The following is a 27,299-nucleotide window of genomic DNA, read 5'->3' as shown; positions in this document are numbered from 1 at the left end:
TTTGGAAGGGTCCCCGCTCCGGCCTTTATCCTAATGAAAGGGGCGGGTACATGACTAGGTCCTGCCCTAAGGGTGGGACCAGGAAGGGGGGTAGTTACACCCCTCTCCCCCTGCTGGACTTTCCCCAGGTCAGGGGCTGCGCGCCCCTGGAACTGGTTCTAGCCGGCAGATGCGTAGTGAGCACCGGGGTGCCACTACGCAGTCACCTTCTTGCAAAGCCCTACCTACCCAGAATACACAAACCCTGTCTGGGACGGTGCGAACACCGCCCTTGACAGGAAACCCTTTGTCCAAGCTCTCCTCGCTGGAAGGACTCCCAGCAGCAGGAGGTCAGACTTGTGTCTGTGGTGGCAGCGTCCATTTTGTGGAGCTGAGGCTTCAGTTAACTTTAACCGTGGTTCTCAGTTACGTACATGTCGTGTCCCTCTAGAAGGGCGGAATGCTAACCTTGTCGCCAGAATTGGTGAGGGGGCAGCATCCCGATTCGTATGACACCTTACTCGACATGTCTTGATAACGCGATACCGAAGTTACCGATATGATACGCGTTATCATGGAACAGCCATTGGGTCTTGGTTCCGCAAGCTGCAACCGGGCTCGGCTCGTGCCAGAGCCCAATTCACACGATTCCATGCACTCTGCCTTCATGATTGTTAAGGCCTGCCATAGGAGTGACTGAGAGGAACTCGGGTGTCCATTTTAGGGTTAGGTATAGGGGTACTACACCTACAGCAACGGGCGAGTACGCCACGTGGCCCCAGCTGTCGTGCAGCCAGTTGTGTCAGATTTAGATGGCCATCCAGGGGTGGCATAATACATGCTTCAGCCCCTGGTAGGCCCTGGGTACACCGATGCCCTGAGTTACAGGGTCTGACAGGGTGGCCCAGTTCCAATTGGGTAATGCACCTAAGGTACACATATCAATTTAGCGAGAGAACAGCTAGGCTGTGGGTCTGATTGGCAGGCCCACAGCCCGAGAAAGTCGTAAACCAGTGAAACAAAAGCAAAAAGTCCGGGTGATCATAGGATTGCAGACCCTACTCTCCTACAGTCACTTGATGTAATGTGCTGTTTGATGATTATTTCATGTGTGACTGAATTTATATACATCTAGACTACGGAGTGCTGCCTATAGGGACACGCCTACAGGTACCTTTAATATGGACCGCGGCATATTATTCACTATTAATGTCATCAGTATTAGTGACAATATTTTGTGCATTAAACAACGTACAGAAAGGCACTGGAAATAAAACTGACTGTGCATTATCTCATCTTGAGAGCTATATGCTGGAAAAAGTGCCTGTATTTCCAATACTCTTGAACTATGTCAGGCAAAGTTCGATGCTTTTCCTATATTTAGAAAATTATATGATAGCAAAATTCAATGTATTATCTTCATCTTGGGACCTGTGTGATGTTGTGTCTCAATAGCTTCCCTTTAACATGGCATCAGTTTGATAAAAAGCCTCTGTATATTTACTTTGGTTTGAGAACAATGTGATAGAAAAACTCGATATTGTCCCTTTAGCTTAAGAGCAAGGTGATTGTAAAGCTTAGTTTCTTCCGTTTTGCCTCAATATTGCCCCTTTAATTTCTTAAAGCTTCACGTCTTCACGGTAGCTAGGTGATGGCAAAGTCCCATGTCTTCTCTGTAGTTAGAGTGATACGTACTGTTACAGCTCTGTGTCTTTCCTTTAACACAAGATGTTTGTGATGGTAAAGCTCTGCGTCTCCCTTTAAATTTGAAAGCCATGTAATGGTAAAACTCTGTGTCTTATTTTTTAATTTGAGAGCCTCATGGTGGTTAACCTGTGTGTTCTCTTTAAGTTGAGACTCAATGATGGTAAAGCTCTGTATCTCTTCACTTTAATTTGAGAGCCATGTGATGGTAGAGCTCTATGTCTTCCTTTTAATTTATGAGTCATGTGATGGTAAAGCTCTGCATCTTCCCTTCAATTTGAGAGCCACATGATGGTTAACTACTGTGTCTTCTCTTCAAGTTGAGTATCAATGATGGTAAAACTCTGTGTCTTCATTTTGATTTGAGAGCCATGTGATGGTAAAGCTCGGTGTTTTCCCCTCAACCTATGAGCTTTGCAATGTAAAAGCTCCATGCCATCTCATGCCATACAGACTCAACTTCACTCTGAGATCCCCGGGACATTTTGTACCTTTGGACGCCGTCATATGTTCTAGAAGTTTACTAACTAGAAAGTCTTTACAAGTAAGTGCAAATGTTGCTGCAGAAAATGCAGGAACCAATAAACGGGTCGTATGCCCCTGCCTGTCAAACATAGCTCCTCCCATTAAAAGTTCTTCGAGTTCTGAGCACGCCCTCGGAGTGTCTTGTCTTCTGTTTGCTGCTCTGTGGTTCTTCAGTGGCTGTTGTTAATGTTTTAAAAGTAAGGCAAATGTGCCAAGAATGGAATCAAGATCTGTTCTTATCTTAAGTCCATGACTCTTTGAATTAAGTTTCCAAATAGCAGTAGCATGCAACTATTTTTTAAATAATCAAGTCCTTCTTCCACATGAGTCACTCAAGGGTCACGTGCTGTGTGGAGAGTGTTTGTCACACTTTTAGTCCGATTCAAATATGTTGTTAGTATCACAGTTTGGATTTAGTTGGAGTCTCCAGTGCTTTATGGACCATAGGTTTTTTATCGGCAAACAAATATTTTTACGTCTCATCATTTGAATATTGAACAACCACACCATCAGTGCGCACTGTAATTTTCGGTATCTTAAAATGTGGAACGGTGTAATCACATTTTTTTTTTAGTAGTCCATGGGTCGTGGTCAACGCGGCACCTGAAACAGCTGGACATCTGAATATCATATATATGCTGAGTTGCAATCTGTATACCTTGGAGCAAAAATGGTTCACATATAAGAAATGTAAAGCTCCTCTTAGCTTCATGTATGTTTGCGCTCATTTTACAGTAGCCCTTGGCTTGCGGTTTCTGGATCCTCCTTCTCGATGGAATAACGTCTGTCTCAAGGGACATTGGCTTTTTCTGTGGACTTCTGGAGAAACCGCATGTGACACGAGAAGCAAGTGACCTCCTAACCGAGCATTGTAATGTGAACATGATTCTCCTGTTTGTCACTCTTCAGTAGGTTGACCCACTGCTATTGCATAGACCTTCAGCTAGTTTTCAGTCTACAAGAAGAAACTGGGCCTGATTACATTTAGGCGGGGATGAAAGATCTTGGTTTGCGTAGAGGGAGTGCTAAAACTGGTTAATACTTAACCAGTGAGGTTTCATCCACCTTTGAGATAGCACTGTGGTGGGAATATCAATGCTGGGTTTTTGTCTGAATTTATCAATTAGTTCAGAAACTGAATGATTTACTGCTACCACTGAACTCTAAATCAGGTTAGGGATTAGTTAATGCCCTCTCTTGCTCTGGGAGCACATTTTACTCCAAGGCGATGAAATACTGTAGATCAAGTCAACTGGTGATGCGAAGGTATTTTCCAATTAGAAGACAATGTATTGTCCATTGAGCAAGTGTTACTGCTTTTGTATTTATGTAAAACATCCAAGGCTGTGTATAGCTGTGGAGTGATACAGTCAACGTATTCCCTTCACGCTCATGGGGGAATAGGCAGCTTTCTTCAGCCTCTTACTAAAGAATACTGTGCAGTGAATTGAAGCAACAGTCTCTACTTAGACCCTCATTATGAGTGGACTGTTAATTCTCATGGGCCTAGTAACTGAGGAACTTGGGAACATGGCTGCTGAGTGGTATTCCACCCAGAGATTCCAACAGTTGGAAGCAAGAAAAGTGTCCATATGAAAAAGCATGTGGGAATCAGCCTGGTAAGTTTGAATACTGTATGTTATTCCTCAAAAATGCAGATTTCATTTTATTTCCCCATCCTGGAAAATATCAGAACCCCTGATAATGGTAAATCTAGGGTAGGAAAATAGCTCGGATTATTCTGGGCCTGTCATAATGGAGGCCATAATGTGGAGACTTTGTCATTTACAGACTACATCATTGGATCCATATTCTACTTGGTGTGTATTAACCCCTTCGCTGCTGATGACGAGCTCAGCTCGTCATCAGCCACGGTGGTCGTGTGCGGATGACGAGCTGAGCTCGTCATCTCAACGCGGCTTTTGGAAAAAAGCCGCACAGCGGAAAAATAACCGCCGCAGCAATGTGGTTAAAGATGCTAGTGAGAAAGCTTTTGTGACCACTTCCCTCCAAACCAACTACGAAACCCTCTGCACTGCATTACACACCATACTACCAGAGTGACCTGTTTAGTAAATGTACTTGTAATGAAGCATTGCTAAAAAAAATGCTGTATGGTATTATAAAAGGAAGTGGAGCGTTTATGTTTATCCATGGTGAAGGTGGTGTTTAATGAATGATACATTAAAGTACATACAAGTCACTTTAAACAAATGTCCTTTCTTCACAAGGGGAAGGAAATGGTTTGCTTAGAATGACAGTGTTTTGTCATGTTTCAAAGAAGGATCTCCATATTCCAAAAGCTAGCAACTTAGCCACCACACCACAGGTCCCCCACCCCAATGCTTGTCAATAATATTTTAAGCAGTTATGAATAGGCTCTAATGTTTATGTTGCACAATTGGCCTCAGTATAGTTGTAGAAAATATGCAATCCTGAACCAATAAGAAGCCAGGAAATGCCATCACCCTTTTGCTTTAGATCTTTGATGCTGGAACACCAGGTAAGATGATTGGTCTATTGCCATGCTATTAACTCATTTTATTTGCACTTGAAAGTGTTTCAATAAAATTCCACCTTCATTTTGCCTTATATTTTAACATGAGAGGTTTTTACTAAAATGAGTTTTTCATATGGATAATATCACAATGGATACCCTACATTTATTATATCATAATCAATCACAGCATCAGTAATGTCCCACATGACCCTTAAAATATATTACATCTCAATTGTCGAACGACAGGGCCTGCTATACTGGCTGGATTAAAAGTTATTTGCACACTCAGGAACAGTTAAGAAATTTCAAATCTACATAGACCATAGCAGCTATATTAGTTAGAAAAGTGCATTATAGAGTTGTTCGGTTGAAAAAATGTAAATCTGAACAACCGTCTCAAGTTTTCAGCTATTACCTTCTGATTGCCCACAAATCCCCATGAAACCTAGAAACAGAGCAAACAATTGCTGAACTAGTATCTGATCTTATGATATGAAGGGCTTCTGCATAATGTCGGGTGCCCAGTTGCTTGCAAATCGGCCTCAGCCATTTTCTTCTTGGGCAGGAGTACTTGGGACAACAACAAAAAAGACGTGGGCCATAGATTCTATTACAGAAGTACAGCTAGGACAGGACTGGGAAGTTGTGGCTACCTGACACCTTGAGCGAATGAACAAGTTCAGAGGACGGAAACTAAACCTAAACTGTATGTAGAGCTTCCTATCCTGATTGTTTCAAAGTAATATTTATATTAACCAGTCAATTTGAAGTTCATAAATTCCACAGTTAGATGACCCCATGAGAAACAATAGTGGTTCCTTTGAGGCCCAGTAGCCCTCTAGACCTATTGCACTTAGAAGAGATTTCAAATTACGGACCCAACCAATCTTCCTAGAAGGATTGAGTGCAATGACTTCTTTGAGGGCAGCAGCATACGAAGACAACTCTGGGGTGGACCTTGCATGCAGCCAAAACAGTAAGTGGCGTAGTTTAGCCTGCTCAGTGATGGACGCTCTACCCAGGTCCAACCTTAATGGATGTAACTGCGTGCTCTGTGGTAAAAAGACCAGGGACCTAAAGAGATTGTTCCCAGAAGTCAAAAGGGAATCCATCTTATCAAATCCCCAGAGTTCTGCACCGGACAGGGTTGTGCCTACTGCTTTGGCCTCGTAGATCTGGGGTGGAGCTGCCACCAGTTGGCTAAAGGAGGTGTCTTGTTCTTTTAACAAGGCCCCCACAATTTGTCTGTGCTTGAGAGTCTGTTTGGCTACGTGGGGCTTCCATGAAATATCTTCTGAGATGGTGATACCCAAGTAGTTAAATCTGCTCACTTTCTCCAAGGGGACCTCCCCCCCTAAAGATATTTTACATTTGAATGTCTTATGGGGGTTACGCTATAAACCTTTGTCTTTGAGGCATTAACCGCTAGACCCTGGGAATCACAAAAGGTTTTAAAGCAATAAATGCACTATATTTATGCTACTAATCTGATCTACACATGGTTGTCACCTTAGGGTACAATGGATTATTATTATGCAATTTCTTGAATCAAAGAGATTGGATATCTTCTGACACCACACAGTGCACTTTATCATTTATACTGCCTTGGCTCTCTTCATGTATATCTCACACTGTGTTAAAAAATAATCGTCACTTACTTATCGGAACTGAATGGCATTGACGGCTCCGTCACTCAACTGCTCTCCGAGGAGTGAAAAAAGGAAAAAAAGTGATAATCGCGTATTGTTATTATCATTTTCTGTTTCCAACTGCAGTGGCTCATTGTTTCCTGGGGGTGGGGTTAGGCCCCGTGATGCCAGAGCACTGCAGGGGGAGGAGTGGTGACACTCCAAGTGTGCATGACATTTTGATGGGCCCTCTGGGGCCGCCCAAAACAGTCATCCGCACTTGCCATGTTCTCTCTCCAGGATGCATTACAACCTGGGTGGAGAACATGCCCCAGGCTCCCAAGCTTGGTCTGAGCGCCGAACTACAGCGCTCGGACCAATGACAACGCTGCATTGCAATGTTGTGATTGGTCAGGGGACCTTGGGAGCCGGGGCGCTTCCTGCTGCCGGACTCCAGACAGGAAGAAGACCAGAAGATGAAGAGAAACGGAGAGAGAGTTGGCAGCAACATTGACCATAGCCAGGTAAGTGTTTTTATTTTGTTTTCATTTCCCCCTCCTACCCCCACTCCCTCACCTTCCCCGCCTCACCACCGGAGTTCGATAGCAGCCGCTACTGCTGAATGGCACAAACAGATTACTGCCCTCTGTGTGTTTCCCTACTTAGTTATTCGAACATACAATCTGCACAGTTTTACCCTTTGCAGAATTACATTTAAGGACATGAAACGTTTATAAGTAATGTTTATTTGCTGTGCATAATGTATTTATATAGGGTGAACACAACTAAATTGCTGCCGAGGGCTGGACACATTTAAAGGATGATTATGGCCATAAAAGTGCGATGGAGAGCTATTTTGTAATACCAATGGAACTGGGGTACTTATAAAGATAAATGAGGTACTCTTAATGCAGGGGTAATTGTGAAAGCCTTATGTGCTGTGGGCTGTTTAGTGGTCCTTGATGCTCAGAGTTATTATGCTGACATCAGTTTGTCTTCTTTTTGCTCTTCTTGATATCCAGACTGGCTGTGATTCATTGAGAGGCATCTACTTTATATAAAATGTAGGTGATGCTTCTGTTTTTAAAGATTAAGCAACCCTGGATTGGCAGGTAACACGGGCCCTTGTACTTGTTTTACACATTCATAATGTGGTACAGCCAAAGAGTTTTACTTCCTACTTAACTCTAGTTGGTGCCCATTTCAAAGCCTGGCACCAAGTCCTGGACCTTTCACCTCTAGTGGCCTTCTGGAATTTCTGAGCAAGCAGTTGCCCACTATATCTGATCCTAGGTACTTGCAAGGAATATAAGACCCAAACAGTCTTTAAGGTAGTCAAGAACATTGCCTAAATAACTTTGTGAGCCAGCATTGCTACTTTGAGCATAATTTTCTGTGGTGTTGGCCTTCAAAGAGGCCTCCGGTGAGAAATACTGGGAGGTTTGGAAAGGTTTGGCACAGTCCTTGAGTTGTGATTATTTTTTTTACCTGTTAACCAATTGTGTAGGCGGTCCTGGAAACATAATTTAGAAATCTCTAGTTTCGACCAGTAATTGGTCCACTCAACTTGCACGTGTTCTTGTAATCCTCTCTACCAAAAGAGACTGCATTCTATGAAGCTAACTGAATACTAGCTACAGCTTTACCAGACTCTGTTAAAGCTGGTGTGGCCTACAGAAATGAACCTAAGGTGGTTCTTAATATCTTTACTAATTGTAGAGTGAGAATCTGGAAATCATAATGATATGAATTCCAGGTCCATCTCGTCTAGAATGCTACTATGACTAAGAGTTTGCAAAGTTGCATAATCCAAGACCTGCCTCTCCTCATAATTATTTAAACGATAGGAAGTTACACAAGTGCATCCCTCACTATATTTTAAAAGACAATGAGGGGCGGCATCAGCATTTGTTTGTGGCTTTGCAATCCTTGTACTGGTGCAACTAGGGGCCACTCAGTAAAGTATACAGAAGGTGATGGATGAAATGCTTGAATTATTCTCCGCCACTGCTCGTTACTCCTGCTGCAATGTTATTTTGCACTCCAAGCCACCTCAGCTTGGACTCAGCTATATGCAAATCCACCTTGACCCTGTTCCAATGGGAACAGTCCAGGCCGAACTGCTGAGCAAGGTCCTCCCTGAACAAGCAACTCAGGACCAGTTTTGCTCTTCTTATGGGCTCCTCAACCAGGTTTAACTTGGTTCCAGTGACAGTGTACACTAGACACATGCCTGGCCATACCCGTCCCACTTAGGGCTACATACTAAAGTACATAAAAAGTGATGTATGGAATGCTTGAATTAATCTCAGCTGCTGGTAATTACTTGGGCCACATCCCAGTCCATCATTATTTTGCATACAATGCCACCTCCGTTTGGAACCAACCATATGCCACTCAGGCCAACAGGGGGGCAGACACCACTCAGTAGCTGGATACTAGGTACATTGTCCTAAATCCCTCATGCAACGTTTATCTGCTGGCTGGACTCACTTGTGCCTTATCTGCCCACACCCAGTATGGTCCTGGGTCCAGGCCACTTCATGGATCATGCCACCATGACTTTCACTGTCCCAAGCTGCTTTGCAATTATTCCCGCTAACAGATGTCATTCAAAATGCTGGAAAGATACTACTCTCACTCACTTGTTATACATGTTACACTGAATGCAACCACACCGAACTATTACCCTCTAGCATCAGTTCTATTTTGTTTTGCTTCAAGGCAAGCCTTTTGTCATTGATCCATCAAATACAGGGGCTATTTAAAGTCAATGAATCTTTTTCATAGTATCCTTTGAGTAGAAAAAACAGCTTTAGTCATCGGCGTAGTTGTATACCCTAGCAAGGAAAGTGGATCATCTGCACTCTGAAGGGAACAACTTCACCAGTTATTTGGATTGTTTGAAGCCAATATATTTTTAATTGGGCATACCAGCCAATGAGACCCAGTGCAATGAGAGTAAACCTGGGTCTTAATAAATCCAGATCACTGTCTTCACCAATATGCACTATATTTACAAATCTGAAGAGAAGGGCTACATCACTAACTACCGGGGTCTACTAATTTCACCAACCCTCTAGTAAGTAGAGTGTGGTAGACATGCTCTTGATAATCTCATAATCTGACCTGAAGGAGGATTCCTGAAAATCGGCAGATTTATAATACTCAACCACTAGAACCAGACACAGTAGAATCAAAGGGGTTTCGTCCAGTTGGATTACTTCCAATATTTTACACTTCAAGTGACTGTGTATGGTAAACCATTCGGTGGGTCCACATAGAACGAACACGCTGGACGATGGCGAGCCAGCTACACTGCCTTCCAGACGGGATGAGGCCAGAGCTTGGACGATTGTTTGAAGTTGTGGAGATGTGCCTTTACTTTCTTCAGCAGTGTGAGTTGGTTCCATTGTGTCTTGGTTTTCTTTGTGGCTTTTGTCTTTAAGGAGATTTGCTTCCAGAAACATCTAAATGTTTTGTGATCATGTAAAATCTACATTCGTTTTTTGATATTACCTCTTCCTAAATAACAAAATGTAAATATTTAATCGATTGAAATGTAATGAAAGATATGCTGAACAACTGCCAAGCTATTACAAGCTATATTCAGATTAATATAATAGTGTCGCACCAAACACCTCTTTCAATATGTCCAAGCAGTTGCCTTGTGTCTTAAAAAAGCAACAGAAGCCCCAATCCTTGTATCTCGATCCTGAGAACTTTCCATTTGAGGCAATCTTGATTATAATCCCCCAAAAATCTAAAAGCAGCAGTTCCATCCCTTAATCCACAAAAACATGATTTAAAATGTTTCATCCTGAATAAATTGAATGGAAACATTATTTTTCAAACTCTGGCACCCAGTAGCTTAAAAGCTTATTTCAAAGGAGAACCAAAAGTGACTGCCATCAAATCAACGCAACCTTCCTGTTTCTTTAAGAAATACATTCTGGTATCCTCCCGGCATGAATGCCCTTCACTGTTCTGGTGCTTTAGGCGGAAGAGAACCATGACTGGGCAATTTAAAGTCAGCTTTCCCACTCTCCAGCATTAGCACTATTGACTGGCACAGCTCTCATACCGAAAACGAAAAAGATCAAATTGTACTCAAAGGGAGGGAGAGGGCAGCTCAGTTCAGCTCTGCTACTTCCTGGTTCACCATAATTAAACAGTCCTCCCCTCCATTTGAAGTTAAAATGGCGGTGCTGGCTGTCTAGGTGGGGGAAGTGCTCTGGTGTGCATCACAGAAAATGAACGGCATTTTCACAAGAGCTTGTCTACCCACAGAAGTCTTGCTTCACCTTGTGTAGCAGCCTCGCCACATGACCAGTGCCTGATTGTTTTATATATGAAAATATTCCAGTGTCATGGCGCCCATGGCAACAGCTCACCCTACACTCACACAGAAAAGTATGCTAGGTACTAAAATGTCCAGTGGGAGGTCCATTACCATGCTTCTCACAGGATGCTTCCAATGGTGAAAAGACAGTCTTATGCAGAACATTCAACCAACCTCTCTATCTAAAACTTCATAAGAAGTTGCGATCAAGTGCTTCTGTAATAGCCCCCCCGACGCCCCTTCCCTGAAAATAAACACAAGCCAGTTTAGATGGATCCTGCACAAAGGGGGGGGGGGGGGGGGGGGGAGAGGGGGCTTCAAAATCCCAGTATTTGCTCACACTGAGTGTTGTGGAAAGGCATATGATGGTGCTTTCTTGAGATTTTTTAAGGGATTGAGACATTTGTGATTTTCAGTGATTTTAAGGTAAAAAAGGAAACAATATGATATACTAACAACATTTCTTTTCATAGAGATTGACCTTTTTTCTGATTTGGAAGAAACAGAAGAAGCTATAGAGGTAATGTGCAATATTACTCTTTACTCAAAGACAAGTAGATGCTGGTTTTAGATTTAACAGCAGATTTGTAGACTTTCTCAGATGAGGGCTGTATGAATAATGTCACTGCTGTGCATGTATCGCGCAAAATATGAATGAAGGTATGAATAGGATGGAAACACAGGCTGAGGGAAGAATGAACGGATCAGGAATGCGAGGAATTGCAAAAGTCATAGGATAAGGAAATGCCAGATCATATGTTCATTATGTAAACTAATCGGTGCCAGTGAACCTCTTCTGACTATGCTCCATTACTGCTTGTGCTCCTTGGCTCAGGCCCAGAGTTACAAAGATTTTGGGTCGGGGTTGAGTCCCTTTCTTGATGAAGCCCCATCGCAAGATCCTTTTTGGTATTTACAAAGCCACTCAAAGTCAATTTGCATGGCTTGGTAACAAAAAGCAGTGCAATGCAGTGCATTGCACTACCTTGCAATACTTTGCTTTAGGTAAGCATTCCATGGAAAGGAAATTCTTGTGCATCCACCCGTGGATTCCAATGCAAACCCATATTTACAAAGAGATGTAAACATTGGTTTGCGCCAAAATGGCGCGCCTACCTAAAGCTGGCATAACGAGGAGAAAGGTTTTTAATTCTCCTTGTTGCTTCCTCTATCCTTGCGTGCTGCATTCTATTTTTATGTCTAAAAGGTTTTGCAAAACTTGTGTTTTTATGTATGTGGAAGTGTTCTTAAATTAACATATTGAGGATTGTTGATGTAATATGAATATAATCCATTGATAGAAGAGGATTTTTCAATGTAAAGTTGAGTAAGAACTAAAATGTAAAGTGTAAAGTTTTTAAAAGTTGAGAAAATATCCACATTTGGGTTATAAATTGTAAAAATGCATAAAATAAAATAATATTATTTATTTTGCTAAAGAAACAGCAAAGGTGTTGTATGTAGTGTACAGTACACATATACAGTTTAATGAACTTAGGTCAGATTGGGGCATAGTGGTGTATCAAATAGTTATCTTTTTATACATGTATATGTGTTTGTACAGCAGGCTTTATTTGGTTTGTAAACCCTGTCCCGTTCGGCAGCGAGGGGTTACTTTCTTTAAGACAGCAGTTCTGCTCTCTCTACGTGACTCAATGCAGTGCAGCAACTTTGCCTGCTGCTCTATGTTGCGCCACTTCTTTGTAAATATGCCCCAAATTGCTAGCTGTGGTTATTGCTGCCTGGGCTCCGCTTCTCCTGGTGTTCTACTGCTGCCTGCTTTCCATTGCTGCCTGAGTTGATGTGGGACTTGTGTTCCATTGTGATTGGTCCACCATTTTTCTGCAGACTGGGACTGCTGCCAGTGCTCCTCTTCTCCCACTATTCCATTGCTGTCTTGGTTGATTTGCCGCCTATGTTCTTTTGTTACTGGTGTTGACTTGCTCCAAGAGATGTGTTGCCGAAGTGTCCCACTTCTGCCTTTGTTTTGTGGAGTACGCCAATGAATACGGCAGCAGGCTTAAAAGAGTCCCTTACTATATTGAGCTTGAGTGGTCACAAACTTAAAAGAACAAAGTATTGTTAGAGGGACAATTCAGTGCTTTCCACAACGGATGTGCATGGGTTCTAGTAAACCATAGGCGGGGGAGCGGCCCGAGTGCTGTGACTATACATTGAGTGAAACTCACAAATTTGACGCATGTTTTTAAGTGGTCTTGTAGAAAAGGAACTCAATGTGGATTTAAGTTTTCATATTTGATATTCGATATGATGACGGGGGTGGAACATGGCAATATACAACTTTATCTATGGTTGAAATCCCTTGCACTGAGTCTTGTAACTGAGAGTTAAACATGGTGCTCAAAGGTTGAAGAGACAGGAAAAAACAGAAATCCATAAACAAACAAAGGGTCTTGGTAATAGCACTACAATTGCTGCAGTCCACAACCCTTCAACACGTCATTAAGCGTGTAGCAATACAGTGTATCCATGTTGTTTTAGTGTAATCCGTAGGTTGTATAGTTCTAAAGGCCCTATTTACATAGTGAGATTGGAAAGCAATGCCTCCTGGGCGAGGTACAAGGCCATGGCTAAACATTGGCCAGTAACTTCTTGTATTTTGTCTTTGGCATCCTTTTAGACATGTATGAAACACAATTGACACAGAGGCCCACATTAGAAATGGCGTGTTAATGGATGAGATAATGACCTGATCCAACCAAACCTGTCACGAGGTGTTTGAAATTTATTGGGAGCTACAATTATTGACTTACATGAGTTATTGGCGAATAACGTGCTTACTTCACCAAAATTTGAATGTTCCAGGGATTCATATTTTTCCCCTAGTTATTTTCGGCAGGATCAGTCACCCAAAATGTATTTGGGGGAAATTGCAGGGGTGCGCTGTTTGCATCAATACTCATAATTCCTGTATGTATGGTAAAAGAAGTTACAGCATATACCTAAATTTGACAGGCCACTCGTGAAGAGGGTCAGATTGGGCTACTATCACTATGACTGCTTCCTGGCCACCGCTGCTGCTTGCTTGCTGTCAACGTAGGTTACAAGTCAAATGATCTTATAGATCGAATGATCAACACAGAAAAATTATAATGAACCGTGTGCAAGGCCAAGCACTCAGGGTCCGGTGCGGGAATCGACATATTTGTGATGCCTTTAAACCAGCACCAGTTTGATCTGAATTAAAGCTCAGGCAGTTGTCGCGCTATTGTAAATGTCCAGGTTTCTTTATCGTTTCCTGGTTAACCATGATGACCAGGGTAGAGATGCTCATCAGAAAAGTACAAATAAGGATCCCTTTTCTCTCTGCTCTGGAAAGTATCCCGCCTCTACTGAATCAAACATGGCTGCCATGCTTGAAAAATGGAAATGGGCACCCGCTGAGCAATTCTAAACACAAATTTCTCAAGAAATTATTTTTGATTGGAACACCAGGGGATTGGGATTTGTAATCATTGGCTAGTCTTTTACATTTTAGCAGCCACTTACAAATGTTTGTCTTTCTCGTAAATGTTTGCTTTTCGCATAAGTATAATGGTGCTTCGCTTGGTTCAACATGAAATACTTGTTGCCATTTGGTTATAGATTCAATATATCTGAATAGTGGATCATTTTCTGGAAACGAAACTAATAGAGTTGTAGCCATGTTATTGTCTCATAGGTTATTTGCTGCTCTTTTCTCCATCGCGAAGGGAAACTTAATAAAAAAGACCAAAGAAATGGAGTAACATCTGTGAGTCTAAACAACAACGGTGGTGGCTTTTTGGGTGTTATTTTACTTTAAGCTCTGTCCTGTTTGCTTGCTGTCTCCATCCTACATGGTCTTTAACTGTAGTGCTTTGCTCTGGCTTTTAGGATGAAGACCCGGAAGAGGAGCACGAAGACAGCGACTTGACTGACGTAAAAAACAGTGCTGACAACCAAATATGGGTTCAGGAGCCAGCTCATACAACGCCGCGATCATTGCAAGAAAAGACGGGGACAGAAACAAGCCTAGATCACGCAGTAGACAATCCGATCACAGTGAGCGCATTCGCTATTGATGCTGCATTAGAAGAAAGCGCTCCTCCTACCTCCACGCTTTCAGTTCCAATTGCAGGTCATGATAATGCTGATTGGATGGATTCGAAAGAACAAATGTTAACTGCAGTAACAACCTCCAAGGGAATGGATGAGCAAGCTACAGATGTTGTACCTTATAGAAACATCTCCTATGCAACCAAAGATCTTTCTGAAGATGGTGCGCAGCAAATTACCACCGCTCGGCAAAGAGAAGTTTTATCAGCAGGTAATTGGCCTGATCAAAGCCATGAAGTCTTTCCTGATGTTACTCCAACAGTCTTCTCTACGACGTTTGAGCAGGAGGAGGTTTCACTGGAAAACTCCCTTGCTTCACAAAGTCCAGACACAAGCATGAGTGAAGTCACCCAAGGTTACCCAAAAGATGTTTCAAAAGATTTAACTTCATCTAGAGAGGAAGATCGCAGAATGGATGCTGGTGAGGTGTTTGTTGATGTCACAAATGAAACAGCTGCTTCTAGTTTGGCCTCAGATGGTGCGCAGGTGAATGAAACTAGTCATACTGGCCCTACCACAAGCTATTCTGCTGCTTCTGCTTTGCTGCAAGATACACTGGTTGCTGGTGCAGATATGCCACAGTATTCTACTTCCACATTTTTCCCTACTGAGTTGGCATCTCATTCTGTTGCAACAACTTCTGGAAAAAATGCTGCTACCGCCGGTGAAGGCATCTCGCAGACTTCCCAACCAGTTTCCAATGGTGAGATTCCTATTCACCCTTCCTATGCTAATGAGGCACTCCTTCTGCTCACCCCTTTATTGTCCGACACTCAGTTCCGCCATGCCTCACCTGCCTCCCCAAGTCTTGCTGCGGTCCTGCATGCCACATCTGTACTTCCCAGTGTTGATGTGTCACTTGAACCTACGTTGTCATCCTCTGATGACATACTTTTGCTTCCATTTCCCTCTGCTTCCTTTGGTGGTAACTTGCACCATGTGTTTACAGTTTCTGAAATGCTTTTCAAGAGTACCTCGGCCATTATGAGTGACACCGTGCCCCTGCATGCATCTTTGGCATTGACTGACAGTGGTACCTTGATTCAGTCACGGGGTGCTCCGCTAGCTGATGTGATCTCACATCAGCTTCCTCGTGTGGCTCCTGAGATATTGGCGTCCCCTCATGAGACCAGCTCACTTCATGAAATGAGCGTGGTTCCTCAAGTTGAGACGAATGGGACGGATGTCAAAATGCATGCGCCTTCCACAGTTGGCGGACTCATTTACCCTGTGTCTCGTGATGTGGCATTACTTCACAATGTTCCTGCTTCTGATGACTCTTCAACACTGGTGCATGATTCTATTGGTGTATTGCATGAGGGCTTCTTTCCTAGCAAAGCTAACAATGAACTGGTGCATAGAACTTCTGTAGTGTTGCAAGACCGTGCTTTGTTTCAACCTACACGCTCTGTGCCTATCGCTGGGGATGTGACTGACACTTTTTCTGGCAGTGGGTTCTTTTTGTCTGATTTATCTGATTCTAATACAGGTGAAAGGCTCTCCTCAGAACCAGTGTTTAATGATGTTGCTAAACTAATGCCTAGAAATGACACTGAGGATGACCTGAAAAATAACCCCTCCTCTGGTGACGTTGAAATGTCTTCATCTGATTCCGAAAATGAAGTAATTAAGATTGATTTATCATTATTTAAAACCCCAGTTCCCATTTCCAGAACAAAAGGAACCCTTGAACTGCTGCTTGCTCTTCCCACAGCTAAGATGTCTGGTCATGATTTCAGTATGTCTTCTGAATATCTGTCGTCAGTGGCGTCGTACGTGCATGCTGCATCTCCAACCGCTACTGATGCTGTGCTTGAGTCTATGCTTACTGCAGTTTCCCGCCGTGCTGCCTCTCCTGCTTGTAACATTGTATCTGCCTCAACCCTGCCGCTTGCATTTGATCTCTCCGCTTCTTCGAGCCACGACACCCACCATCAGTTGTCCGTTACAAGCTCAGGTCTCGGCACACCACATACAAATATTCCTACTGTGCCCACTGCTTCATTGACAAATGACACCACAAGGGTCGCTTCTGAGGGAGCCAGTTTTGACCAAGGTTTGCATCATAGAGCCACAAATTCAGTGGGGAGTCAAACAACATTGTCTTCTACTGTTGAGCCATCAACTATGGACATAGTGCCCCATAAGCCTAGTATTTCCACGGTTTCTCTCTACGCTGTCACTGCATTAGCTGCAAATAATGACTACATTCCCCCTGACTTGTTCAGTAGTGAGCATTTAGACTTGATTGGCCCACAATTGCACAATAATGATAACAGCCAAAACATTTATGTTAAAGATAATCCCTCTTCCTATGAGAATAGCATTCCCACTCCAGGGTTATTTTGGCCAGCATCACCAAATATTGCTACAGTTGTCACTTCAAGTGTTTTCCCAAGCAGCCATGATCTTTCTTTAGTCACCAGCTCTAATGTAAAGAAAGACGTTGCTCCTGCCACTCTAGCCAATGAGAGCAGTGTCTCTAGTCATGATGACGTCTATGTACCAAAAATGCATGTTTCTGTTGTAGCTGTGTCTCCAGACGGTGAGGGCTCAGGTACCTTAACCATGCTATCTGTTTTCTCCAAAGAGTCCTCCGATGCATCACGCCATGCCAGTCCTGATGCTCGCGTGTGGCATTCTGTGGTGGATGACGGTCTGTCTGTTTATGATGCTACCACTTCCACACCACACACAGAAACTCTTGAAAACATAGTAGATGGCCTTATGGTGCATGCCACTGTGGAGAAGGATGAAACTAACCTAACACTAAATGCACATACTGAGCTGTCTCAGGAAGTGAAGACACTGCCAAGTGCTGGCTCAGGCAGTAGGATACAGAATCAGACACCTAACCCTTCAATGGCATCATATGTGCCACCGAAGAGCCCTGGTGGCACTTCCACGCTGGAAGATCATATCCAGGCTATCAACATCCCTTCACAGAATACGTCCGATTCGAAGTGGGTTGCCTTTACAAGCGATGAAGAGAGTGGGTCTGGCCAAGGGACATCAGATAGCCTTAACGACAATGAGACTTCAACAGATTTCAGTTTTTCTGACCCTAATGAGAGAGACCGAGAAACAGAGGGCACAATTGACGCAGGTACTGCAGATCTTACAGATGGATCCAGTAAATCCTCACCTCCGTCCGCTGCTGGTGGAAACTCAGCAGCATTCAACGTTTCTGAGGCAGGTTAGTTGTGGGGTAGTTTAAGGGATGTTGTCAAGTAATGAACATATTCCTGCTATGTTTAATTTATATACAGGGGCAAATGCTGTATAAAGAAATCTTTCTTTTGACAAAACCTTGCAGAACAATTTTGTTCCACAAATTATTTGTGGTCTTGAATCAGGCCCTTCTGCAAAGTGATTGCCTACTGGATCTATTTGCATATTAACTCCATCATAAGATAGTGATGCCAAAATCTAAATTTATTTTGGGGTGTTTTCCAGGAGAAAAACCCTCCCTTTCTCCTTAGGATTAACAAATGTATTCCAGGTCCCACAAACCAAACGATTTGGCTGGCCCAGTAAATTCTAATTGTACTCCAGCACAATTTACAATTCACTGCCTATAGACCTGAGATCAAGTTTTTCAAATTGAAGCTTCTTCTGATTGGCTCTCAGATAGATCCAGAAATTGCAGATTCAATGAAGTGGATTTAAATCTGCATGTCAGTGTTGGGCCTGATTCGTGTAGCTTTCGCAAAACGTGGCATCGAAATCAAATCTAAGCAGGCAATTATACATTGCCAGTGTTTAATGCTCCAGGTTGAAAATGCAGAGAAACATGGAAATATTTTTTTCTATATAGAAGGATGTTGGCAAACTCTGATGCTATATGAACTGGTGATCTACGCAGTCACTTAATGTCCAGTGCATCTTTGATACTGCCCAAGCTTCGACGAAGTATGCTCAACAAGCGAAGACAATGAGTCCAATTGAAGACTTTGCATTGTTGGTGACTTGGGTCGTACTTACCATAAACTAGTGATATACCAGTTCTGTCATCAGAATCACTCTGCAGAAAGGTTATTTTTCAGGGACTTTTTGAAGGATTATGCCTATTGCTCAGTTATATATTTAATAAGATCTCAGTGAGCCACATAGCTCCATACAGCCAACACTATAGGCCGTTCAGATAAAGCAGTCGCCCAACTGATGACGCGGGCAAGATGCTGTAGGATGTCAGCGCCAGTCTAGGATTCTGTTTCGACGTTTAGTGTAGAAATTTGTAGTGTATATCATGGCTACGAAATGTATTGTTTATTGTACTAAAATTGGTTGTGTTGTACCTGTTATTAATCGTAAAGTTATGTGACATGTTCAGTGTATCTGTAGATGAATGTGCATCTTTCCACTTGACTCATTTCTTTGTTTGGCCAGACTTGCATTCAGATGAATAATTATTCAATTTAGAATTCATGTAATACTTTCCTTTTGTGTCCGATTGTCACACATAACCGGGCAATAAATTACCTTTTCAACAATTTTTGATCTCTCAGATGTTAAAAGAAGTAGTTGTATGCTTTAGTACCTCCCGTAAACATATCAGCTTAAATGAGCGTATTTCCTCTGTAAGGTTATGGTGATTTCTGAAATTCTTCAGTAATTTTACTAAAACATTATGCTAAATGAAGCCTTCTTTAAACATGAGCTCGTTAACAGTAATTGGCTCATATAATTGCAACTGAAGTGTTCTAGCTTCAAACCTGCAGAATAGACTTTGTATTAGGTCTGGCTCGAGGCAAGTGTAGGTCTTTTGCAGAGTTAATATGATTTCTCTACAGAGAGCGGTGAAAGGTCATTCTCCTCAGCCATTGGTTGTTGTAAATGTCACTCACTTATTGACAATCCCACATTCATCAGCCATTGGTTGATTGTAACTGTCAGGTATGATGTATTGAGTTTTGCCACTGCATTGACATACTGATAATTTGTTGGTGGACAAGTCAGATGAGTCCATACAAGACCATTTCTCTTCCAGTGCAGGGCATAGACGGTGACATGGAGCATTCATTCTTTGTAGCGCAGTTGCTTCCATTCACTGCTGTAAGCAGCGGCAGGGTGACAGCTGGACCTTAGTGCACAGTGCAGGTACAGCTGTTGCTTGCTGGCGCTGTCTTGTCCTGTCTCCCAATCTGATGCCTGTGTTCCCCTTCCTTTGCCTCAGCCCACTCCCGAGACAAGTTTGCCTCTTTTTCACCCTATGTGTCCCCATACTCATGTGGTGCCTCCGTAGCGCATTCAACCATCTGTGCCCAGATTAACCTGAACCCAAACTCAATTTCTCTGAGGAGCCAGCGATATTAGCCAGATTCAATATGTGTTCAGCTTTGGGCTCCCTGAAGCAGCCAAGGCGTAACATAGAGCATCTTGAGTGTGATCCTTGCCTCAGCTGGGAGATAGTGGAGAGCTTCCAGTGCTACTTCGATGCGGTCACCTGTCTGCAGGCTTAGTCGCATCCTTGTGATTGTTTAACAAAATCTTAGGCATACTTTATCGAACCCATTACAGAAGTGTAGATTTACTCAAGAGGAAGAATTTTCCTTGGATTGAAGAGTTGCATGTTGACTCGCTTGACTGTGGCACTTATTTGAGCTGCGGATGAATGATCGAAGTCAAACAGCATCCCTAGAGTCTTAACTCTCCGAGTATGTGCGAAGGTGACCTTTAGACTTGTGGTGGTGGGGGTGTAGATTGACTCTTCGAGTTGATGAAGACTTTGTTGTTGATGGCATAATCTAGAAATGAGACCGATATTCGTCACTAGGTGACAAAGTGAACAACAGTGGTCAATGTGTACTTCTTGCCTCTGATTACAAAGGTAAGAGCCGGTCCACTTTAGAGCATTACCATATATCCCGAACCTATATGTCCATCTGCTGAGGCGTAAGATGAAGAAAGACCAAGTATGATCTGAGCTGCTTTCTGTCCTTCAGTTGTTCATCAACTGTGAAGATGAACTCCTTATACCAGAAAAGACAGATTCTGTATACCTTTAGCTGGGTGTAGCAGTGTGCAGGAGAATGATTTTGGGGTGTTTATTTTTTCTCTATTTTTCATTTAGAAGACCTCAGCAAGTTCTGACAATGCTGCAGGATATCACCAGGGTATTTTATTGCTTTCAGGTTGATTTTTTCTTAAAACATGTTGAGGATGACCCTTGGTTTATGTTAGGAGTCTTTGAGGCATTTGGACTCTTCTGCTCCTCTTGCAGACACGTGTCTGATTCATGCCATCTTCATTCCAGCTTTATGCATTGTTCTTTCCAACTCAAACAGATAATGTGTAAACCACTTGTTAGAGGCTTAAGTCTTTGCTTTTCTTCATTCTTTGTTGCATAATTTTGTTCAATGTCAATCAATCAATCAATCAATCAGTGGTTTGTATAGCGCGCTACTCACCGGTGTGGGTCTCAAGGCGCTGGGGGGCGGCTCCTGATCAGTCGAAGAGCCAATTCTTGAGGTCCTTCCTGAACGTGTGCAGGGTCGGGAGCATCTGATGTTCACAGGGAGCTCGTTACAGATTTTGGCTGCGATGTAGGAGAAAGCTCTTCCGACAGTTCTTTTTCTGCAGATTTGGGTGACCTCTGCCAGGGCAAGGTCGGCGGAGCGGAAGTTCCTCTTGGGTACCTGGAAGGATACTCTCTTGTTGAGGTATATGGGTCCGATGTTGTGGAGGGATTTATAGGCGTGGGTGAGGAGTTTGAAGGTGACCCTCTTCTCGACAGGGAGCCAGTGTAGGCCTCGTAAGTGTTGGGTCATGTGCTCATGGCACGGTGCACCAAGGACGAGTGTGGCCGCTGCGTTCTGGATGGTCTGGAGCCTGTCCAGAAGAGTCTTGTTGCTAGTAGTAACGTAGTAGATATTCCTAATCGGAATGTAAAATCATTCTTAGGAGCTGGTATTGGTCTGGGCTTTGTATTGATCATCAAAATGGTGTTTGTGTTCTCCTTCTGAAGGTACCTGGCTGTTCCAATTTGCATATGGCTAATTCCTGCCTGTGGTGGCATGGCAGGCACAGAAAATAATGAACAGCAATGTAGCCCTGGAGTAATTATTAGTACCTGAGATTAATTCAATCATTCCATCCTTCGCTTTTCTTGTTTTCCTCATTAAGGTTTCTAAGCTGGACTTTCGGTTCATCTCTTTTGTTGTTTCGTGGGACATACCTTATGTTCAAATACACTAGGTACATAAAGAAGGGGTCTGGCCGGAGAGGTCACTGACTTTAGCTCCTTGTATTCTAAATCCTAATTGATTCTATGCCCCGCTATGTGAGCATCACTTGAATATACCACAGCATATTCACACTTGAACCATGCTCTGTTGCCCGCCTATGTCGGATCGGTGTGTTGAATTCATCAACTCAAATGCAAAATTTCACATTAACAGAATCTTTGGTGCCAGTGGTTGCCGACGGGAGGTAGGTGTAGGATTTTATCCTGAAATTTAGGATTATAGCTTGATTGAAGATAGAATATGCATTGAGGAATTAAGTGTTTGAGTTAACTGAACATACTGCATTTATGTATTCAAATGATGATGAGTAGGGAGGTGTAGTATACTCCATGCATCTACGCTTGGTAAAATCTATGATTGTGACAAAGCCCTCATTTTGGTTTTCTATGTCTCTGTGAAGTATTTTAAGTGCTTGGGAGACTATGTCATTAATAATATGGAGGATCCATTATCTAATCAATGTCAGATAGGCCTAACATGGGCCACTCACTGGTAGTAATTGGATCATGTATATTAATTATGTGTCTTCAACAATGGTAGGTGCTAATGAGCCACAGAAAGTCACACCCATTGCACCCTTGCTGAATCTGCAGCAACTTGGCTGTGCCTGCTGAACATCACACTTACATGGCCACAGTCACTGCATCGGGCCGCCTTCTCCGAAGGGATGGCTTGTATTTACCAGCCAGGGCTGGCAGCTGCATCCCGCTGTGCTGAATACAACCTTGCTCTGCATGCTTCAGTTTCACACTTCCATGGACAGTCACCGCTTCTGCTGCTTGTTACTGATGACTCGAACTTGAGCCTATCGCAAGAGTCTCCCAGTGCAGCCTCACTGCGGCCACTGCAAATCTTTCAATGTCCCTGCAGTCTCATACATTTAAATCTGCTGTCACCACTTCACAGTTTTCTCATAGTACATGTGCTTCCAATTTAGAGGTTTAATTTTTTGTCATGCTGCTGCTATTTTCACTTCCATTGGTTTGGTTACATGCCTCCTCCTGGGCCGCGCTGTGCGTTCTCTCTGCCCTCCATTTCTCCTTATATGTGGTTCTCCTGCTTGCAAGTCTCTCTTTTTGCCACATCAGTGACTCCCTGCACTCACTGTACCTGCATTCACTCTCATTCTCTCCTACATCTTTATTTTGTTTCTCATTTATCGGACAGTCTCCTCTAAATTTATATCCATGTAGATCTGTCTCTTTGTAACACCCACCTTCTTCAAATCAATAGTCTTGGCAGTACAGACAAACCTTGGCTGACTTTCCTTCTCTTGGATGAATGGTTGGCATGGGATACAAATCCACTCGCATCGAGGCCAGATGAGGCCTGTGTCCCATCTCTAATTGTCCTGCCCCCCAACCATACCCCACCACCAGAAATGCTGAATGTGCCAGGAGGCAACACCGAAAAAACAGACACTGCACCTTGCCACACATATTAATTTGACCAACTACCTTATTTACCAAAGCAGTGTTGTTTAGTTAAAATGTTTACATAGCTATATCTACACATATACATTTAAAGCAAATGTGTGTCCGTGTGCCTGTGTATGTGTGTGTGTGTGTGTGTGCACATATTCCTTTGTAAATAGCAGCAACAATTTTATATGAGGCCCAATGTTTGCCTTCCCTAAAAATCAGTTCTAGAGATGCCATTGAAAAGATCTCTCTATCATTTTTTCATTTTTCTTCAAGTTATTAATACATCAGCATTGTGGTGCACCATTCAAGTACAAGCAGAAGTTGCTATCCGTCTTTTACATTTACCTACCACCTTGGCTGTGTCTTGTTGTGCCCCCTGCCCACCCATACCCCCTACTTTTCTGTGAAGGAGAGAAGCTTGCACTGCTGCTGCTCAACTGTACATGCAATGGTGATCGGTATCCTTACCGCCAACATATTGGTCCGCCCGCCTGATCTAAATTCGGTCAGACATCATATGTAGCCACGGTGAACACTACTCTGTCTCTGCCATGGTTACACCTTTTCAATGGGCCGACGAGGTAAGGGCCATTGGAAGTTGAACTTTACGTCTGCCCACCTATTTTAGATGTGTGGACATACTGGTTCATTTTTACTGCATGTCACTGCCAGGAAAACCCTGGCAGTAAGGGGCCTGAAAAACTGCCTCATGCCCCCCGTCGTAGGAGATATCTCCCATGGAGGGGGGGCTTTTTTTTTATTTTCAAAATAGAAAATCCCACATAGGGTTTTTCTTTTTGAAGAAAAAGAAATACGTTTGATGGATGTCTGCCTCATGTTGATGGAGCCATTCTTCAAACTTAAAAAAGCATTGAAAGGAAATGCCCTCACGGTGGTTCCGGCCAATGCTTCAGGAACGACCGTTGGCTTGGCGGTCATTTCTAAATTTGGCAGGGGGTTACTTTGTATGGGCAGCAGAGTAACTTACTCTCTTTCCCTCATGGAGTAAACTCCATCCGCCAACTAATAAATGAGGCCCTCAGTGTTTCTCTTTATTTTCTGAAGCTCATTTGGTGGTTTTCGTAGCCTTATCTTGGGAAAAAGCATCTAAGCAGAAAGATTAGGGAAACGAGCTACTGCTTTGATGACCCTACTGCATATTTGCTACTGGCCCTGCCTCCTAGTGGATTGCATTCGTCACTGCCCAGGATTATGTGCTGTGTTATATCTTCGCTTTAATATCACACTAAATTCTGGATGTTGGCTCCTTGCAGTTCTCTCCTCTGCCACCAGAACTGTTATCCTGAAGCAGGCTCCTGTACGATTGTTTCAAATCATGAAACTCAGCCTCTTTTGAGCGAAACGGTAGAAAACCCACCCACCAAAACAGTAGGTAGTTCCTTCAATAAAAGTAATTAAATCAGTTCATAACAGCAGGGTTGCCATTTTTTGTGTTAAAAGTCAAAGCTGTGCTATTACGATTTACCACATCAACCATTGAGATTTAATCGTTCTCTTAACGGTTTGTGAGCCCGGCTTTGATTTGACTTGCAACTTTTTCGTAGGTTGTATTGCCAAGTGCTTTCAACAATGGGCTGCCTTACCAACTTTAGTACTGGATAACAAAATGAGTTTACTCACCCACTGTACCATCAACCACTGGGATCATTAGTCTATGTGCAACCCTCAAACCAATGAAACATCCACAGACCGGACCCTACGTATATTGGTGAAGTCTTACTGTCCATATGGGTCCCTCACAACCACCTTCTGCCTCCATTCAAAAGGGGAATTAGACCCACTCTAATCTTTCTTCTTGTCAAATCATCATTATCTGCTTTTGTCCTGAACTCCCACATATATGGAGCCAAAATGCACTTGAAGCATAGCGCATTTACTCTGGGTTCACTGCAATGGAATAATAAGCAGATACTTTTTCATCGGGCCCAAAAGGTTGAGGTCATCTATCCTCTTTGTAGGATGGTAGGAGCATTTCTTCTCTTCTTTGCTGAGAAATCCTGATCCCCCTCCCCCTGGAACCCTTAGGAGCGCCACCTCTCTCCAGTGTCAAAAGGTACAAGTGACCCATCCTCCCCAATCTCTCAGGAGCTCTTCCTACCTGCTGCGTTGAGAAGTCCTGGTCATTTGAAAGGTAAGCCCAGATATGGGTCCAATAGCTCATTGGTCTTACGACTCCTACGTAGCTTAGCTGTTTGGCCTGGGCTCTTCATCTTGCAGCAGGGCCTAGGCTGATTTGCTTACAGATGATCACTTTTTCTTGGTACGCAGAGAGAAAAACCCCAATGGGGAATTACCAATGAAGGAGATTAATTCAAGCATTCCACACATCACTTTTTTGTTTTTCCCTTTTCACATAAAACCATAAATGATTGCATGGTGCTGTATTTGGCACCCAAATGTATTCCACATGAATTATAAACTTAGAAAACATTGTGCCTCAATTGCTGGTGACAAATTAACCCTACTCATTCAGGACCTCTGCTGGAAGAAGTAGAAGTTCGGTAGGTTTAAGGATTTAGAGATTTGGTCATCAAGCTTGGTTTTGACATTAATGATTATTTAATCCATTGTTAGGGGTGAGAACAAGAACTTCTGTGTTCTTGTGATACTGATGTACAGTTTCTAACCCTTTAGGTTAGTGATACAATGTGCATGTCCCCTGTTATTTGTGTGTTGGTAAGCAGTACATTTGATTTCTGAAATCCACTAAGCTTTTTCTTGTTCACAAAATTGATAAAGACATCTCTTTTTAAAAACAGATTCTATAGGTTGCATAGTTTAGTTGGCATCGAACTGTTTGTCTGCTTACGGTATTGACCTGTAGAGCTCTGTAGTTTGCATGTATTGGTGATTCAAGTTGTCATCAGCTGGCAGGTGTTTGAGGGCCACCTGGCAGGTTTTGGCAGCTTTGTTGTTAGAATATTGGGAGGTTTATCACAGCATCTCCAAGACCAATGACTGCCATTTTGAATCACAACTCTCTGTGACGTACGGTAAGGACGCCTACGGTGCAGGTTGCAGAGCAGATGCTGAAGGATAAGGTGAGAGTCTGCAGGATGGAAATGAATACCACACAATAAGCCACACATTTCTATCTTTGTTTTAACTTCTGGGATTGGCTGTGGACTTCAATGTTGGCTTTATCTTCTGTCTGCCTTACTTCTTGAAACTGGTTTGCAAATAAAAAATAAAATTGTCTTCTGTGGCTGGTGAACTTTTGTGAGGTAAGTGATGTTACTGCAGATCATCAAAGTGTGTTTCGCTGTGTAATGCACTTGGTCAAACTTTAAATGTGGCGGTTTTCATTTTCTCTGACCACAGAGGCCAGCAATAGTAGCCATGAGTCGCGTGTTGGTCTAGCTGAAGGTTTGGACCCAGAGAAGAAGACCGTGATACCTCTTGTGGTCGTGTCGGCCCTGACGTTTCTCTGTCTTTTGGTTCTCGTGGGTATTCTCATCTACTGGAGGTAAGTTTCAGCTATGTACAAACTCATATGCTAATATGTATGCATACTGGGTGTTGCCTTAGAAGTAAACGAAAGGGCTTGTGCTTTTAGGAGGCACTTCAACGAACAACCTCTGCTGTCGCTGTGTATACTGCCTTCGAAAAAAATTGGTTCTGTGTGAACTCAGTTCTACAGATAGATGGTCTCATGTGAGCTCAGCTTTACATACAGATGTCCTGTGTGAGCTCAGTTCTACATACAGATGGGGCTGTGTGAGTTCAGTCACAGCTCACACACCTCCTACTGTGCTCTGGTCTTTGGGATTACTTTTTGCTCATTTCTACAGATTGATGTTGCTGTGTGAGTTCAATTCGACAGTTACATGG

The 27,299-nt window shown here is 43.0% G+C and overlaps 1 protein-coding gene across 1 annotated transcript in view; it reads left to right on the top strand.

Moving 5' to 3' along the window:
• The window catches only part of PTPRZ1 (protein tyrosine phosphatase receptor type Z1), a 652,698-nt gene that overhangs the window by 436,711 nt on the left and 188,688 nt on the right, over positions 1–27,299 (top strand). The window contains exons 11-14 of the mRNA XM_086966862.1: positions 11,152–11,198; positions 14,361–14,432; positions 14,555–17,972; positions 26,790–26,934. Coding sequence (XP_086822988.1) covers positions 11,152–11,198; positions 14,361–14,432; positions 14,555–17,972; positions 26,790–26,934 — 3,682 coding nt within the window. The remainder of the gene's footprint in view (positions 1–11,151; positions 11,199–14,360; positions 14,433–14,554; positions 17,973–26,789; positions 26,935–27,299) is intronic.

The sequence above is a fragment of the Lissotriton vulgaris genome, chromosome 1_1 (assembly GCF_964263255.1).
Source record: "Lissotriton vulgaris chromosome 1_1, aLisVul1.2, whole genome shotgun sequence".
Lineage (NCBI taxonomy): Eukaryota > Metazoa > Chordata > Amphibia > Caudata > Salamandridae > Lissotriton > Lissotriton vulgaris.
The sequence above is the reverse complement of the archived record's forward strand: the minus strand, read 5'-3'. Positions and strand labels throughout refer to the sequence as shown.